The sequence below is a fragment of the Lagenorhynchus albirostris genome, chromosome 3, assembly GCF_949774975.1.
Source record: "Lagenorhynchus albirostris chromosome 3, mLagAlb1.1, whole genome shotgun sequence".
NCBI classification, from domain to species: Eukaryota; Metazoa; Chordata; class Mammalia; order Artiodactyla; family Delphinidae; genus Lagenorhynchus; species Lagenorhynchus albirostris.
In genome coordinates, this window is record NC_083097.1 from 158,982,593 (window position 1) to 158,997,163 (window position 14,571).

A 14,571-nucleotide genomic window follows, 5' to 3' on the forward strand; every position below is an offset into this window, starting at 1 on the left:
CCCACAGGGACCAATGGCAGCATGGGTGCACTAGCGCACACGCACGCGCACCTGTGTGTGTGGTGTGTGTGTGTGTGTGTGTGTGTGTGTGTGTGTGTGTGTGTGGAGGGGAGCGCCTGACCGGTTCTGTCCTCTAAATGGTGCTGGAAGCAGGCCCTGGCCACCTCCCAAGGAGAGTGCTGAGAAGGTCGGCCAAGCTGCGCAGAAAACAAGCAGGGTGGGGTGCGCAGAGGGGCAGAGGAAAGGGGAGTTTGGAGAGAAGGAGCCAAAGCAGAAGCCCACATGGGCACAACGCAGTCAGAGCAGGTCCCAGGAGTCTGCAGAAGCAGAAGCCCCGGAGGGGAGTCCTCTGTCTTGTACTCACTGTCGCTGCCTGAGCTCTGGTAACCCTCGACAGAACAGCCAAAGCCTGAGGGTCTGTGAGCGGCTCCAGGTCAGCCAGGGAACAGGGTGGTGGGCAGCGAGGCCAGCACTGGCCCGCACCTGATCAGGGGGAGGGCTTTAGGGTCTCTAGGTTAGCATTTAGGACCTTGGGATGCAAATAAGGGACTGTGGAGTTCCTGTGGAAGGGTGGGGAACTGGTGTGTGGATTTTGCCCTCCCTGGGCTGCTGCGGTGAGACTTAACTGACAAGATTTCGGGATATGGATTTGGGATTAGTTGGGTCCTTGGAATATATCTTTTTTAAAAAAAATTTATTTATATTTTTTATTTTTGGCTGCGTTCGGTCTCTGTTGCTAAGCGCGGGCTTCCCCTAGTTGCTGGGAGCTGGGGGCCACTCCTTGATGTGGTGCGTGGGCTTCTCATTGCGATGGCTTCTCCTGCTGAGGAGCACGGGCTCTAGGCGCACAGGCCTCAATAGTTGTGTCACGTGGGCTCAGCAGCCGTGGCTCACGGGCTCCAGAGCGCAGGCTCAGTAGTTGTGGTGCAGGAGCTCAGCAGCTCCGCGGCATGTGGGATCTTCCCGGACCAGGGCTCGAACCCGTGTCGACTGAACTGGCAGGCAGATACTTAACCACTGTGCCACCAGGGAAGTCCATTGGAATATATCTTTAAGACTGAGGTAGGGGTTGGATATTTGGGGGCCCCTAGGCTGTGAGTTTAGTACTCCCCAGGTCCCTGGAGTCCGAAGAGGCTTTGGGGATTGGATTTAGAATAAACTGGGGCAAGAACCCAGTACAGGTAGGCCCTGAATGTGAACTGAGAGTTGCTAGTCCCCCGGGGTAGGAATTCTGGTTTCCATCTACGGCTTGGGCCGGGAGCGCCCAGGAGCCAAACCTCTCTTGGCTGAGGGACGCACGTGTTTCCTAATCGCCGGCAGGGATAGGACGGGGGAGCTGGGAGGCCGGCGAAGTTTGGTTGTCATGGAGACAGCCGCCTTCCTCGCCAGGCGTTCTAGCCCCTGGGTCTCGCTGGCCGTCGTCACTCTGGCCAGGGTGGCCTCTCTATGGTCGTGGCCTCCGGAAGGGGGCGGGCGTCGGCTCTGCGGCTGTGCGGCAGAGCGGTTCTAAGCCAGACAGGTCGGAAGAGAGCCGGCCTGGGAGGGCAGGTGGGGCGGGGCCTAGGGTGCTAGGAGTGAGGCGGAGGGTGGTGACTGGGCCAAAGCCTGAGGGCGGGGCCGGTGACCGGGGTGGAACTTGGGCCTGGGAATACGGGCTAGGCCGGGGACTGGGGGCGGGGCTGAGCTACTGCGGCCCAGAGTGGGTGCGGCGTGTGCTTGTGGACGGGGCCATAGGCCTAACCTAGGGGCAGAACCTGGTCCAGGGCGGGCGGGGCTCCGGAATGGGGCCTGTGCTTACGGCCGGGGCCGGAGACCTAACCTGGGGGCGGGGTCAAGCCAGTGGAGGTGGGGCGGATAGAGGTGGGACCTGGAGGAAAGCCCAGGACCTGGGTCTGTGGTGGGGCCAAGGTGGACTCTAGGCTTGGGGGCCAAGTCGTTAGGATGGAGCTTGGGTCCAGCGTACAGCTGCTAAGTCGAGGCATGGGATAGGGCTTGCCAGTGACTGACGGAATGGAAGAGCTATGCCTGGGGGCGTAGAGATACACTAATGATTGGCAGAAAAGCCTGGGCCGGGCTAGGAGCAAGGAGGCCTGTGCCCACTTTGGGATGGGGCGGAGCCTGTCTGAGACATGCCCAATCCCAGGTATGGGGGGGGCCGGCTCCAAGCGGGAGCGGAGCGCGACATCTGGGCGGGGTTGGGTTGGCCGTGGGGCGGGCCCGGGCGGGCCGTGGCTTCACAGCTCTCCGCCTCCCCAGGATGCGGGCTCCAGGTGCGGGTTCGGCCTCCGTGGCCTCACTGGTGCTGCTGTGGTTGCTCGGACTGCCGTGGACCTGGAGCACAGCGGTGGCGCTCGGCGTGTACGTAGGCGGCGGCGGCTGGCGTTTCCTGCGCATCGTCTGCAAAACCGCGAGGCGGGACCTCTTGTGAGTGCAGCCCGGGCCTCATACAAGGGCTGGGGTCGGGGGCGGGCTGAGCGCCCAGGGGGGCGAACAGAGGGGGCTGAAAGGGCAGCGTAGGGGACCTTGAGGGCTTGGAGAGGGGAGGTTTTGGAGACTGGGGGCGGGGTTTGGGTGAGGGCAGGGCTAGGGGCGGGGCTTGGACCTGAAAAGAGTGGGTTGGGGGACTCTGAGGGCACCAGCAGGGGACATCTTGAGGGATTCCCTGGAGGGAGATGGGTAGATTTCAATGTCCTTGAGCCTGCGTGGGTGACCTCAGGGTTCTGGACGGCAACTTGGGGGTACTAGGGCAGCGAGTAGGACTTCCAGAGAGCTGAGGCTGATTGGGAGGCCGTGCGTGTTTGGGGGGGGTCTCTGTGGGGCTTTGGTGACTGTGGGAGGGATCTGGGGCGTCTTCAGGGACTCCGGTAGGTCCCTAGGAGTTCTCAGGGGGACTTTCTCAGGGAGAATGAAAGGGCTTCCTGGGGCTTGTGTAAAGGGCTTTTAGAGCCTTTGAAGGGTGTTTGTCTCCTCAGGGCCATTTACAGGTCTCTCTGTGGTCGGGGTGCTCTTTGAGAGTTTGAGGTCTGTGCGTGACTTTGGGGGTTCAGAGTCTGTGGAGAGGTTGCTGTGTATTCCAAGATTTGCTTAGGGGTCTCTGGTGACTGAGAATCTCTGGGGAGGGGATTCTGGTGGTGTTTGCAGGCATCCTTGGAAGGTCTGTGCGGTATCTCTAGGGGCTTCCTCAGAGAAGCTGTTGGGAGTCCTCCTGGGGGTGAAACAAGTGCTTCTGGGCATTACCACCGGAGCAAATCTCAGGAACAGCCTCCATGTGGAAGTCCCTGAGCACTTGCTATGGGTCTGCCAGTCTTGGTGCCCATGGGGAGGTGGGAGGACTAACCCATTGTAAGGGTGAAGAAACTGAGGCTCTGTGAGCAGCAGGGATGGTGTGCAGCTGGAAAAACCTCCACTGCAAATTGACTGGTTCTGAACCTTCTAGAACCTGACCTTTCTTTTCCACGCCCTGGCCCCTGTCCCTGCCCTTGGTTTTCTGACATGCAGATTGGACTGTGTTCTCTGTTCGGACACCCTCCACAACCTCCATCCTCTGCAGTAGAAAAGACTCAGCCTCCAGCTGGATACTTGAGGTCCTGACAATCTATTGCCTGCCCACTCGCCGCTCCCCACCTCTCCATAGGTTCATCTGGCCCCCAGATCAACTTGCCTTGTCAGGCTCAGGCTGCTTTCCTCTGTCTGGAATACACTGGCCCTCCTTTTGCCTGGCAACGCCTTATGATGTTGCCTCCCTCAGGGGACCCTTTGCTGAATTTTCCTGCTCAGCACCCTCCCATGGCTCCTTGTTGCTCTTAGAATCTAGACCACATGAGGTTTCTGACCATGTTCCCAACCTCCTGTCCTTTCCTTTGTCACTCTTCCAGCTACACTGGCCTCCTTGCTGTTCCTAAACACACTCGTATTTATTCCAGCCCCAGGGCCTTTGCATTTGCTATACCCTCTGCCCAGATCACTCTTCCCCTGCTCTTCATTTTCATCATGCCATGGCTTAAATGTCACCTTGTCAGACAGCTCTCCCCTGACCCTCTGTCGCTGTAGACCCTCCCACCTTGTTGCTCTCTGGCAGAATGGCCAAGATTTACACAGGGCTTCCTCTGTGTGAGGCACTATGCTAAGCATGACTTCTTCAAGTCCTCCCAACCACCCTGAGAGGTGGGAACTCTCTTGTCCCATCTTACAGATGAGCAAACTGAGGCACAGCATAGTTTTGTCACTTGCCCAAGGTCACACAGCTGGCCAGTAGTGGGGGCAGGATTTGAACCCAGGCAGTGTGGCTCTGGAGCTTGACTTGTAACCACTAGTGGCATCAGTCACTTGTAATTATCATATGTGTCTGCTTTCTTGCTTTTTAATTTTGGGGTCTCTTTCCCCCCACTAAACTGTGGGCCCTGTTGGGGGGCCAGCACAGATGGAGACCGTGTTGGACTTTGTGCTCCTGTGGCCCTGGTCTTCCATCAGGGCGGCACACAACAGGAGCACAGGATATATTTTTTGGATGGCAGGTCTTCATGCCCAAGGAAGGGGATATCTGTGACCAGCTCTGTCTCCCCTGGGACAGGACAGAAGCTGGGTCCACTCCAAGTCCCCAACACAGAGCTTGACACACTTTCTGTAGGAGGCAGCCTGGAAGATGGGCCCACCTCCCAGTCTTCCCACCTTTGTATGATCCCTTCCCTTTGAGTGTGGGCTGGACCTAGTGACTCACTTCTAATGAACAGAATACAGCAAAAGCAATGGGATATTACTTCTGAGATTAGGTAATAAAAAAGACTGTGGCCTCCATCTTGGGTTCTCTCTCATGGGTCACTCCCGCTGGGGGAAGCCAGCTGTCATGTAAGGCAGCTCTGTGGAGAGTCTCACATGAGTGAACTTGGAAATGGATTCTCTCCCAGTGAAACCTTGAGATGATCACAGCCCCTGCTGACACCTTGATTACAGCCTCACAAGACACCCTGAGCCAGAACCACCCAGCTAAGCTGCTTCTGGATTTGTGACCCACAGAAACTGTGAGATAATCAGTGTTTGCTCTTTTCAGCTAGTAATTTTGGCTGCGATTTGTTACACAGCAATAGCTAACTAATGCAGCTTATGTAACACCCACCCACCTCTGTACCAGGTTTTGTTCTAGTGTTCTCACAGTCCTGTAAGGAAGGAATGCTTACTAATCCCATTTTGTGGTTGGTGAACCAAAGCACCGAGAGGGGAGGTCATTTGCCCAAGAACACAGAGCTGAGGAGCGGCAGGACTCCAGAGTACGTGTTCTTAGCTGCTGTGTTGTGCTGGGGTGGTGGTGCAGGCCGGCTGCCTTTAGAACCTAGGTTCAGAAATATTTAAGCACCCAGCCTCACTTCTTCTAACTCGTCTTCTGTTTTCCTCATGAAATCCGATCACATTCATCTGTGCTTCTTTCTCCCTGCCCCGGTGTCCTAGAGCTCAGGGTGAAAGCAGGAAGGGGCAGAAGGAGCAGAGGGGCAAGAAGAGGCCTCAGGAAGGACCCAAAGGTGGACAGTGGCCTCTTTGTCCCCTGGGTGGGGGTGGCTTGTGCTGTTGCCAGGGTGGGGGTGGCCCAGACATGTGGCCCAGACATGTGGCTGGAGTCCACTGCCCGCCCGTGTGGGTGTGCTCCAGAGAGGCGGGGGGCGAGGGCGGGAGGGACAGGCCGTGAAGACTGGGCCCCATTGTGAATGCTTCAGTAACCTGAGCGCGAGCCACTGCAGCCTCAGTCGAGTTTCTCTGCTGTGCTGTCTGTGGACGGGGAGCACCCCTGCGGGAGCGGCTTCCTGTGCGTCCTACCCTTGCTGATGGCCCTCTCCCCATGGCTGTAACACTAGCATCCCTTCATGGGGTTCCTGGGGTGCTCTGCTGAAGCTCTTAGAGGAGAGCTGGGCACATAGTAGGCACCCAGACTTGTGGGTGCTGATCGCCTTCACCCAGCAGTGGGTACCTCAGAGGTCAGGTGCTTGGTGGCTAGAGCCGGAGCGTCTAGCTGTGGCCCTCACTCTGCGCCTTGCTAGCCCATGAAACATTACCCTCTGAGTCTTAGTTCCTTCATCTCTAAGAGTACACCTTGTGCATCCTCTCTTCTTTAAGAAAACATGAATTGAGCACCTGTTGTGTGCAGCACGGGCACTTGTTCTGTCACGTGGTGCGTGGTGAGTGTTTGGGAGCAGGCCTGAGGAGGAACAGAGGGACCCTGCCAGGGGGCCTGGTCTGTGTTGTTCTGTCCTCTACTTGCTGTGTGACCTTGGGTGTGTAATTCATCTCCCTGAGCTCCCAGCTCATCCACCATCTGACATGGGGATTTTAGAACCCTACTTTGGAGGGTGGCTGTAAGGTTAGCTCAGTAAACGCTGAGGCTGTTCACCGTAGCAACTCTATTTATTCGTTGAATGGTTGAGATATCAGGATCCGACCAGGGAGGTGGATGTATAAACAGCTAACTTTTAACATTTTACATTTTCAGTTATTTTTTTTGCAACAGTTAATACATAACACAGGTACAAAATTCAAATGTTAGAGAGAGGTTTGCTGTGAATGCTGCCCTCTCTCCACTGCCCCCAGCCCTGCAGTTCCTCTCCTCAGAGGCATCTTGTGTCTCTTTCCCAAGAAATATATGTAGACCTCTTCTTGTTCTTGGTGCTCACAAATGGCCACACATTCTCCATCATATTCTTCACCTCCTGCTTTCTTTCTTCTCTCCACTTTCACTTGAAATTTTTGCTTTTATTAAAGTCATGCAGGCTTCGAGATGAAAGACTCTAGCCTTCTACCTCAAGTGGCAGCTGCTAGCCCCACCCTCTACCCACATTCTCCCTTCCCTTCCAGGAGTGATTCTTACCTCTCCTTTGAATCTTTTGGACTTCACCTCCACGTCTCTAAATGGTTTATATGACACATCTGCATTTTTTCACTTTGAGACTAGATCTGTCATCTCACACCATGGAAGATGAGGATTTGGCATCCCTTTATCCCCCTGTCCTCACTCTCTTCCTGTCCCTGTGCATGGTGTATACATACCCACCCTCATACATACACAGACACACATGTTCTTCCATCTCTTCATTGTCCCAATATTATTGCAGTTGATTCTCATTATTTGTGGTAGTTTTCTTTTTCTTCTTCTTTTTTTTTTTTTTTTTGGAAATGCTGCAAGGCTTGCGGGATCTTAGTTCCCCCACCAGAGATTGAACCCGCACCCTCGGCAGTGAAAGCATGGAGTCCTAACCACTGGACCACCAGGGAATTCCCTGTGATAGTTTTGTTCTACAAAGTTGCTGCGAACATTGAATTAGCAAATACTGAACCATTGTTCCTAGGGAAAATACAGGGTTAGGTTCTTGCAAGCCTCTGATCACATTTTCATCAACCAGTCAATACGTAATCTTGTTTCGTGTGTATTCTGTTTAGAGACACATCATTTAATATATATTGTTGATTCATTACTGTTGAACTCACTGCCAGCAACATTATAACCCATGCCTGAACAAAACTTATCTAATATGTGTATCTTCTCCGTAAGGCACATCACAGCCTTCTTGTACTTAGGAACACTAGACAGCATTTCAGCATTATGCCTGGGGCCCATTTTAAACAGCAAAATCAACAACAAAAAGCACAAAGACACCAAAAAATGTGGCATTAAATAGACAGCCAAAAGGATGCTTGTTTATAATACGAATTAAACAACTTTATGTATTTTTGTCTGGAGTTATTGATTGCCTTTGTATTGGTTAGTTTTCTATGTATTTATCTCTACTTCAAAGCCAAACTCCACAACATTTGTCTCTCTCTCCTCTAATATTTATGGCATCAGATGGGCTTTCAGTTTCATCTTTTTGGAGAAGTCTCTCTTTTAGCCTCCAATCTGTCCAGGCTGGTCTAGTTGCTCTCTCTACCTGGTGGGCAGCCATTACACCAGGCTTGCTCCTACCCATCTTCCTGAGGATTAGCATCACTTCTATCTTGGGTTGGATAGATACCCTGTTTCCTGGGTCCCTGATAGTCCTCTTCCTTGGTTTACTCCTTTAATTAGTTGGAACATATCTTCATTAGCTTTGGGAGAAATCATGTATAGAAATTTAATTTTTTGAGACCCTCCATGTATGAAAATATCTTTATTTCCACACTCACACTTGACTGATGGTCTGGGTATAGACTTCTAGGTTGGATATTATTTTCCTTCAAAATTGAAGGCATTTCTTATTTTCTTCTCACATCATGGTTATTGTTGAGAAGACTAAAACTCTCTGATTCCTGATCCTTTGCAGTGACTTTTTTTTTTCTTTTTTTTTTTTTTCCTTCTGGAAGCTTGTGGGATCTTTTCAAGATGGTGGGTTATTTCCATCCATTGTATGATCTGTTGGTGGGTTTCAGGTCAAGGAAGTTTTCTTGATGTTATCATTGGTGATTTCCTCACCTTTATTTCCTTTGTTCTTCTTTGAACTCCTATTATTGAGTGCCTGGAACAATGTCTAGCTTGATAACATTTATTGAATGAATATGACGTTGGATCTTCTGGACTGGTTCTATAATTTTCACATCTTTTTTTTTTCTTAATATCTTTATTGGAGTATAATTGCTTTACAATAATGTGTTAGTTTCTGCTTTATAACAAAGTGAATCAGCTATCTTCTTATCTTTTTTATTTTCCATCTCTATCGTTTTATCCTACTTTCTATGATATTTCTTCAAATATATCTTTCAGTCCTTCTATTAATGTTTAACTTATGCCCTCACATTTAAAATTTTTTATTATGATTCTTTGTTCAAATTAATAGACTATTTTAATTGATTTTTAATTATGTTTTTTCTTTTTTATATAGACTTTATTTTTTATTATCAGTTTTAGGTTTACAGAAATTAAGCAGAAAGTACAGAGAGTTCCCATATACCCCCTTACTCTCCCCTGCAGTTTCCCCTGTTTTTTTTTGTTTGTTTGTTTTGTTTTTTTTTTTGCAGTACACGGGCCTCTCACTGTTGTGGCCTCTGCTGTTGCTGAGCACAGGCTCCGGACGCGCAGGCTCAGCGGCCATGGCTCACGGGCCCAGCCGCTCCACGGCATGTGGGATCTTCCCGGACCGGGGCACGAACCCGTGTCCCCTGCATCGGCAGGTGGACTCTCAACCACTGCGCCACCAGGGAAGCCCTCCCGTTTTTAATATCTCTTATTAGTGTAGTACGCTTGTTACAATTGATGAGTCATTGTTGATACATGATTATTAACTAAGCCCCTTTTTTTTTTTTTTGTGGTACGCGGGCCTCTCACTGTTGCGGCCTCTCCCATTGCGGAGCACAGGCTCTGGACGCACAGGCTCAGCGGCCATGGCTCAAGGGCCCAGCCGCTCTGTGCGGCATGTGGGATCTTCCCGGACCGGGGCACGAACCCGCGTCCCGTGCATCGGCAGGCGGACTCTCAACCACTGCGCCACCAGGGAAGCCCCAAGCCCCATATTTTTCATTAGGGTTCATGTGTATGTTGTACATTCTTTGTGCCCTCACATTTAAATTTTCCTGGATCATTTTTTTTTTCCATTCCCTGAAAGCTTTTATATAGCATCCTATTCTTGTTTCATGGATGCAGTATATCTTTGTACATTTTCAAGGATATTAATGACTTTATTAGTTTTTTTCTCTTTGCACAATCTCTTTTTCCTCAAAGATTTTCTTCTTTGTTTATTTTAGTCTCCATCATCCCTATTAGAGGAAATCCCCAGGAGTCTGGTAGTCCTTGGCTGTAAAGCCAATTAGAAGCTCTCAGCATGGATATGTGTAGGGGGTAGGGGGTCTTGTCAACTGAGCTTCATGATGGGGTCACCTGGCCAGGTGGTGCTTTGGGGAAAGTCCAGTGCAGTGTCTTTGGGTCTTTCCCTCCAGGCCTGGGCACAGGCCCCACCAGCAGCATCCCAGGAACACAGCGGGGAAGAGGGCTGGAGGCTTGGCATCTGGCAAGTAAACATTCGCTTAACACCCACTTGCAGGGAGGTGCCCCACCCAGAAACCCTCCTGTGGATGGACTTTCAATCTTCTCCTGGGTGGCCACTTTTTTTTTTTTTCAATTGAGATACTGACATATAACACTCTGTTAGTTTCAGGTGGGCAACATAATGATTTGCTATCTGCATAAAGGTTTCTCCTGCTACCCGAAAATAGAGCATTCCTCTGAAACCTTTCATAAACCTAAACGGTGTAAAGGGAAGAAGCAATTACCTTAGGATGCATCTTGCTAATGGGTGCACAAAATAAATTGAGATAAAGTTCAGATGCTCACAGACACAGTTCAAAGCTATGGCAGCTTGATGCTGGGATGCTGAGTGTAGTTCCCAGGGAAGGAGCTTGGCAGTGCCTCTCTCACTGCTTTGGGTGCGCGCTGCCCCTATAACAGCTCCCTGCAGAGCAAACACCGAACGCTATTTTTACTTTTTGCCTTTCATTGTTAAAGCGAAAATCCTCTTTGGATTTCTTTCGGTTAGCAAAAACAGGTGCTAATTTTGGTCTTTCACAAAAGAGAAGCGGCATTAGAGTGAATTTTTGAAAAGTGGGGGATACTGGTATATTGTGAAATGATCACCACTGTAAGTCTAGTTAACATCCATCACCATACAGAGTTACAAAAATTTTTTTCTTGTGAGGAGAACTTTTAAGATCTACTCTCTAAGCAACTTTCAAATATGCCATGAGGTATTATTGACTATAGTCACCATGTCGTACATTACGTCCCCATGACATTTATTTCACAGAGGGGGCTTCTTAAACAGATTTCCATCCATCCTCCACTGCAGCCCAGGATTCTGCTTTCCCCCTCCTCCTGGGGCCTCCGCCTCTCCTGTGCTGCTGCCCAGCTTCCCAAAGTGGGGTGATTTGGTCTCCACTTCCATTTTCCCAGTCCTTGTGAGTTCACACTTAAGACCTTTTACTAGCCGTTTTGGGAGGCACTGTCAACAGTCAGCGTCTGAGTGCTCAATCTGCCATCTTTGCCGCATGGTCAGCAGTAACTTTCCCCATTTACCTTTAGGGTCCTTCCTCATCCCTTGCATTGGGGGCGCCGTTCTTTTTTTTTTGGGGGGGGCTGTGTTGGGTCTTCGTTTCTGTGCAAGGGCTTTCTCTAGTTGTGGCAAGCGGGGGCCACTCTTAATCGCGGTGCACGGACCTCTCACTATCGCGGCCTCTCTTGTTGCAGAGCACAGGCTCCAGATGCACAGGCTCAGTAGTTGTGCCTCACAGGCCCAGTTGCCCCGTGGCATATGGTCTTCCCGGACCAGGGCTCGAACCTGTGTCCCCTGCATTGGCAGGCGGATTCCCAACCACTGCGCCACCAGGGAAGCGCGGGGGCGCCGTTCTTGTGCGCAGCCTTTTGTTGTAAGCTTCAGCTCGAGCTGTTGTTCATCTAACCCCAAGCCTACTGCAGGATGTTTGGATTCTTTCCCATCTTCTGCTCACTGGAAGCTACAAATGAATAATGTGCCGTCATTTCCCCCGTGTGACTTTAATGTGTCAAAATCAGTATACCAGTTGGCGGAGCGATTCACTCTGCTTCACTCACTCCTCTCCTCCCGCTGGCCTTTGCTCTCTTTTAAACCTGCCAATCTCCTTCCTGCCTCCAGGTCTTTGCACTCGTGGTGCCCTCCACCTGGAATACTTCCCCTCGAGCTTTACGCGTGGCTGGCTCCTTGTCATCCTTCAAACTTCAGTGCAAATGCTGCTTCCTCAGACAAGGCTCCCCTGCCCCGTGGGTGAAGTCTGTCCTGGTCGTGCTTGATCACATCATCCTGTTGCTTTTTTCTTAGGAAACGTATAAAACTGTCATTGTTTTTGTTTGCTTTCTCCTTGCTTATTGACTGTAAACCCATAGCGGCAGGGATCACGCCTACCTTGGTCACCTGTGTGTCCCCATTCCTGTCATGATGTCCAGCGTGTGGTGGTACTTTGTGGAGGTGTGCTGCACTTGTGGATCAGCTCCTCTGGGGAGGTGTTTCTCCACGAGGAGGCTTCAGCTGCAAGTAGTGGGAATCCCAACTAGAAGTGGCATCAACAGTAAAGCACATTTATAGCCATGTGCAATGGGGTATTGGGACATGAGGTGGCTTCAGGCTGATCAATTTGTGTTCAGCATGTTATCATTGGCCCAAGTTCCTTCTGCCTTTCTGCTTCAAAGGCTTGGCGTCTCCTGTTAGTTACCCTCATGGTCTCATATTGGCTGCTGTGGCTCCAGCCATCACATGCTGATAGAAGAAAGTGAACATGGGACTATCAGGCCCCGTGTTGCAGGGAGTGTGAAAGGAGCTATTGTGATGGCAGGAGGTCTGTGAGTTGGGCAGTGTTGGAGTTAGAGCCAGATTTCCAGAGCTTTGAACACTGAGCAGAAGACAGTCTTTATGTTCCCAGGGAAGTGTTCTGAGCAGGGAAGCAGCACAGCTAGGCTGGCCTGCATGGAGGAAGAGGGTGGCTTGGTGAGGAGGGTTTGGGGCAGTCAGGCAGGAAATGCACTTGTTCCCATACAGTGGGAATGGAGACACACCCCCTCTACCCCCTTGAATGGGGCACTGGGGTGAGAGCGGTAAGGAAGATAGACAAAGGTTGGAGATGAAGCAGAGTGTGTTAGTTTCTTGTGGCTGTCATAACAATGAAGCACAAACTGGGGGACTTAAAACAACAGAAATGTATTCTGCCATAGTTGTAGAGGCCTGAAGTCTGAAATCAAGGTGTGGGCAGGGTTGGTTCCTTCTGGAGGCTCCGAGGGAGGATCTGTTCCATGCCTCTCTCCTAGCTTCTGGTGGCTTCCAGCAATCCTCGGCAGTTCCCTGGCTTGTGGTTGCATCACTCAGCCCAATCTCTGCCTCTGTCTTCGGATGGCCTTCTTCTCTATGCCTGTGTCTCCTCTTCTGTCTCTTAGAAGGACACTTGTCATTGGATTTAGGGCCCATCCTAAATCCAGGATGATCTCATCTGAAGATCCTCAACTTAATTACATCTGCAAAGACCCTTTTTCCACATAAGGGCTCATTCACAAGTTTGGAGGATCAGGACTTGGATGTATCTTTTTGGGGCCACCATTGACCCCACTACACAGAGAATGGGGCCTGGCCCAGGGTGGAGGCGGGAGACCAGGGGGAGGTGACTGCACCGTTTCAGGCTTGTGACGGTGGGGTCTTAGGCCGTGCTTGTGAGATAACCGGATTCCAGCTAGTCTGCATTGGAGAAAGTCATTTGTTCTACCCATCCTTGAGGACCTCCTGTGCCCCACACCCTGTCTGGGCTTCGGGGATGCCATGGTCACCATGACACGCCATGAATGCACCAGATGATGCTTTTCCTGTCCTATGGAGCCCACAGCCTAATGAGGGAGAAGGATGCTCGAGAAGGAAATGAGGAAATAATTTAAACATCAGAAAGTGACAAGAAGAATACAGCACGTGGGGGAGAGGCAAGGATAGTGCATGACTACTGCAGCCAGGGCTGTAGGTGTGGGGCATCCAGCACAGGTGGTCAGATGAGAAGGAGCCAACCGTGCAAAGACCTGGGGGACGGAAGAATTCTCCAGGCAGAGGGAACAGCAGGTGCAAAGCCCAGAGGCAGGGCCCGACCCTCCTGGGCAGAGTAACGATGAATCCCTCTTTTTCAATCCTTCTTCTTGGTTGGGCACTTAATGCATTTGACAGGTATTAGGCTGAGAATTGCACTGTTGCCCCATTTACAGATGCACTGCTGTGTGGGCCCTGCTTCCTCTTTGTAAATAGGACAATGGCAGTACCTACACTTTGCTGAGCTGGAGAACACTTGGAGCTTGTTATGTTCAGTCTCCTGATACTCCAAGTAAGGAAACTGAGGCCCAGAGAGGTCAGGGTCTGCCCAGGTGCCACAGCTGGTAAGCGGTGGAGTAGGATCTGAACCAAGGCCATTGACTCCAGGGCACTTTTTCTTTCTTCTGGGCTCTGCTGGGGCTCACAGCTCCGGGACAGACACTTGAGGAATCAGTGTTTGCACAAGGCCCTCAGATCATGTCCTGCCTCCTCCCCTGGACCATTACTCCCAGGGGACCTCCTGGGCTGGCCCCCGCTCTTGGAACTTGCTTGTTCCTCTTTCTTCCTTACAGGGTAGGTATGAGTCAAGTTGCTGGGCAGATAAAATGCTAATTCAACTCTGTTTTCTTACTGACAGTGCATACCTCCCTGGGGAGAGGATAGCAACAGAGTTTATTGAGAATGTAGGACACGCCAGGCCCTGTCCTTAGAAGTCTCCATCCATCTCTTTTGTCCCCTAATGACCTGGAAGGCATGGGATCTTATTGTCCCTATTAACCAGGAGGCCCAGAGAGGGATGGACCCACCCATGCCCACTGTATGAGTGTCCTGGGGCTGCCGTAACAAATTACCACAATCTCGGTAGCTTAAAACAAAAGGAGTTTGTTGTCTCAAAGTTCTGGAGACCAGAAGCCCCAGATCAGCTTCTGGGGGGTCCAGGCGTCCTTGGCTTGGCTTGTGGCTGCATCACTCCAGTCTCTGCCTCTGTCTCCGCAGAGCCTTCTCCCTTGTGTCTTTGTGCTCTCTCTCCTTTTTTTTTTTT

The 14,571-nt window shown here is 51.1% G+C and overlaps 1 protein-coding gene across 6 annotated transcripts in view; it reads left to right on the forward strand.

Annotated features, from left to right (window-relative positions):
• The first annotated feature begins 291 nt into the window (after positions 1-291).
• SLC27A1 (solute carrier family 27 member 1) overlaps positions 292-14,571 on the forward strand; it is a 31,332-nt gene continuing 17,052 nt past the window's right edge. Inside the window, exons 1-2 of one of the 6 annotated variants that reach the window (XM_060144711.1) lie at positions 292-433; positions 2,257-2,424. In XM_060144711.1, coding sequence (XP_060000694.1) covers positions 2,258-2,424 — 167 coding nt within the window. In that variant the 5' untranslated portion in view covers positions 292-433; position 2,257. Of the gene's footprint in view, positions 434-1,038; positions 1,063-1,885; positions 2,144-2,256; positions 2,425-14,571 lie in introns of those variants that run through there. The other 5 variants (XM_060144714.1, XR_009539746.1, XM_060144710.1 and 2 more) reach the window with 5 other exon arrangements.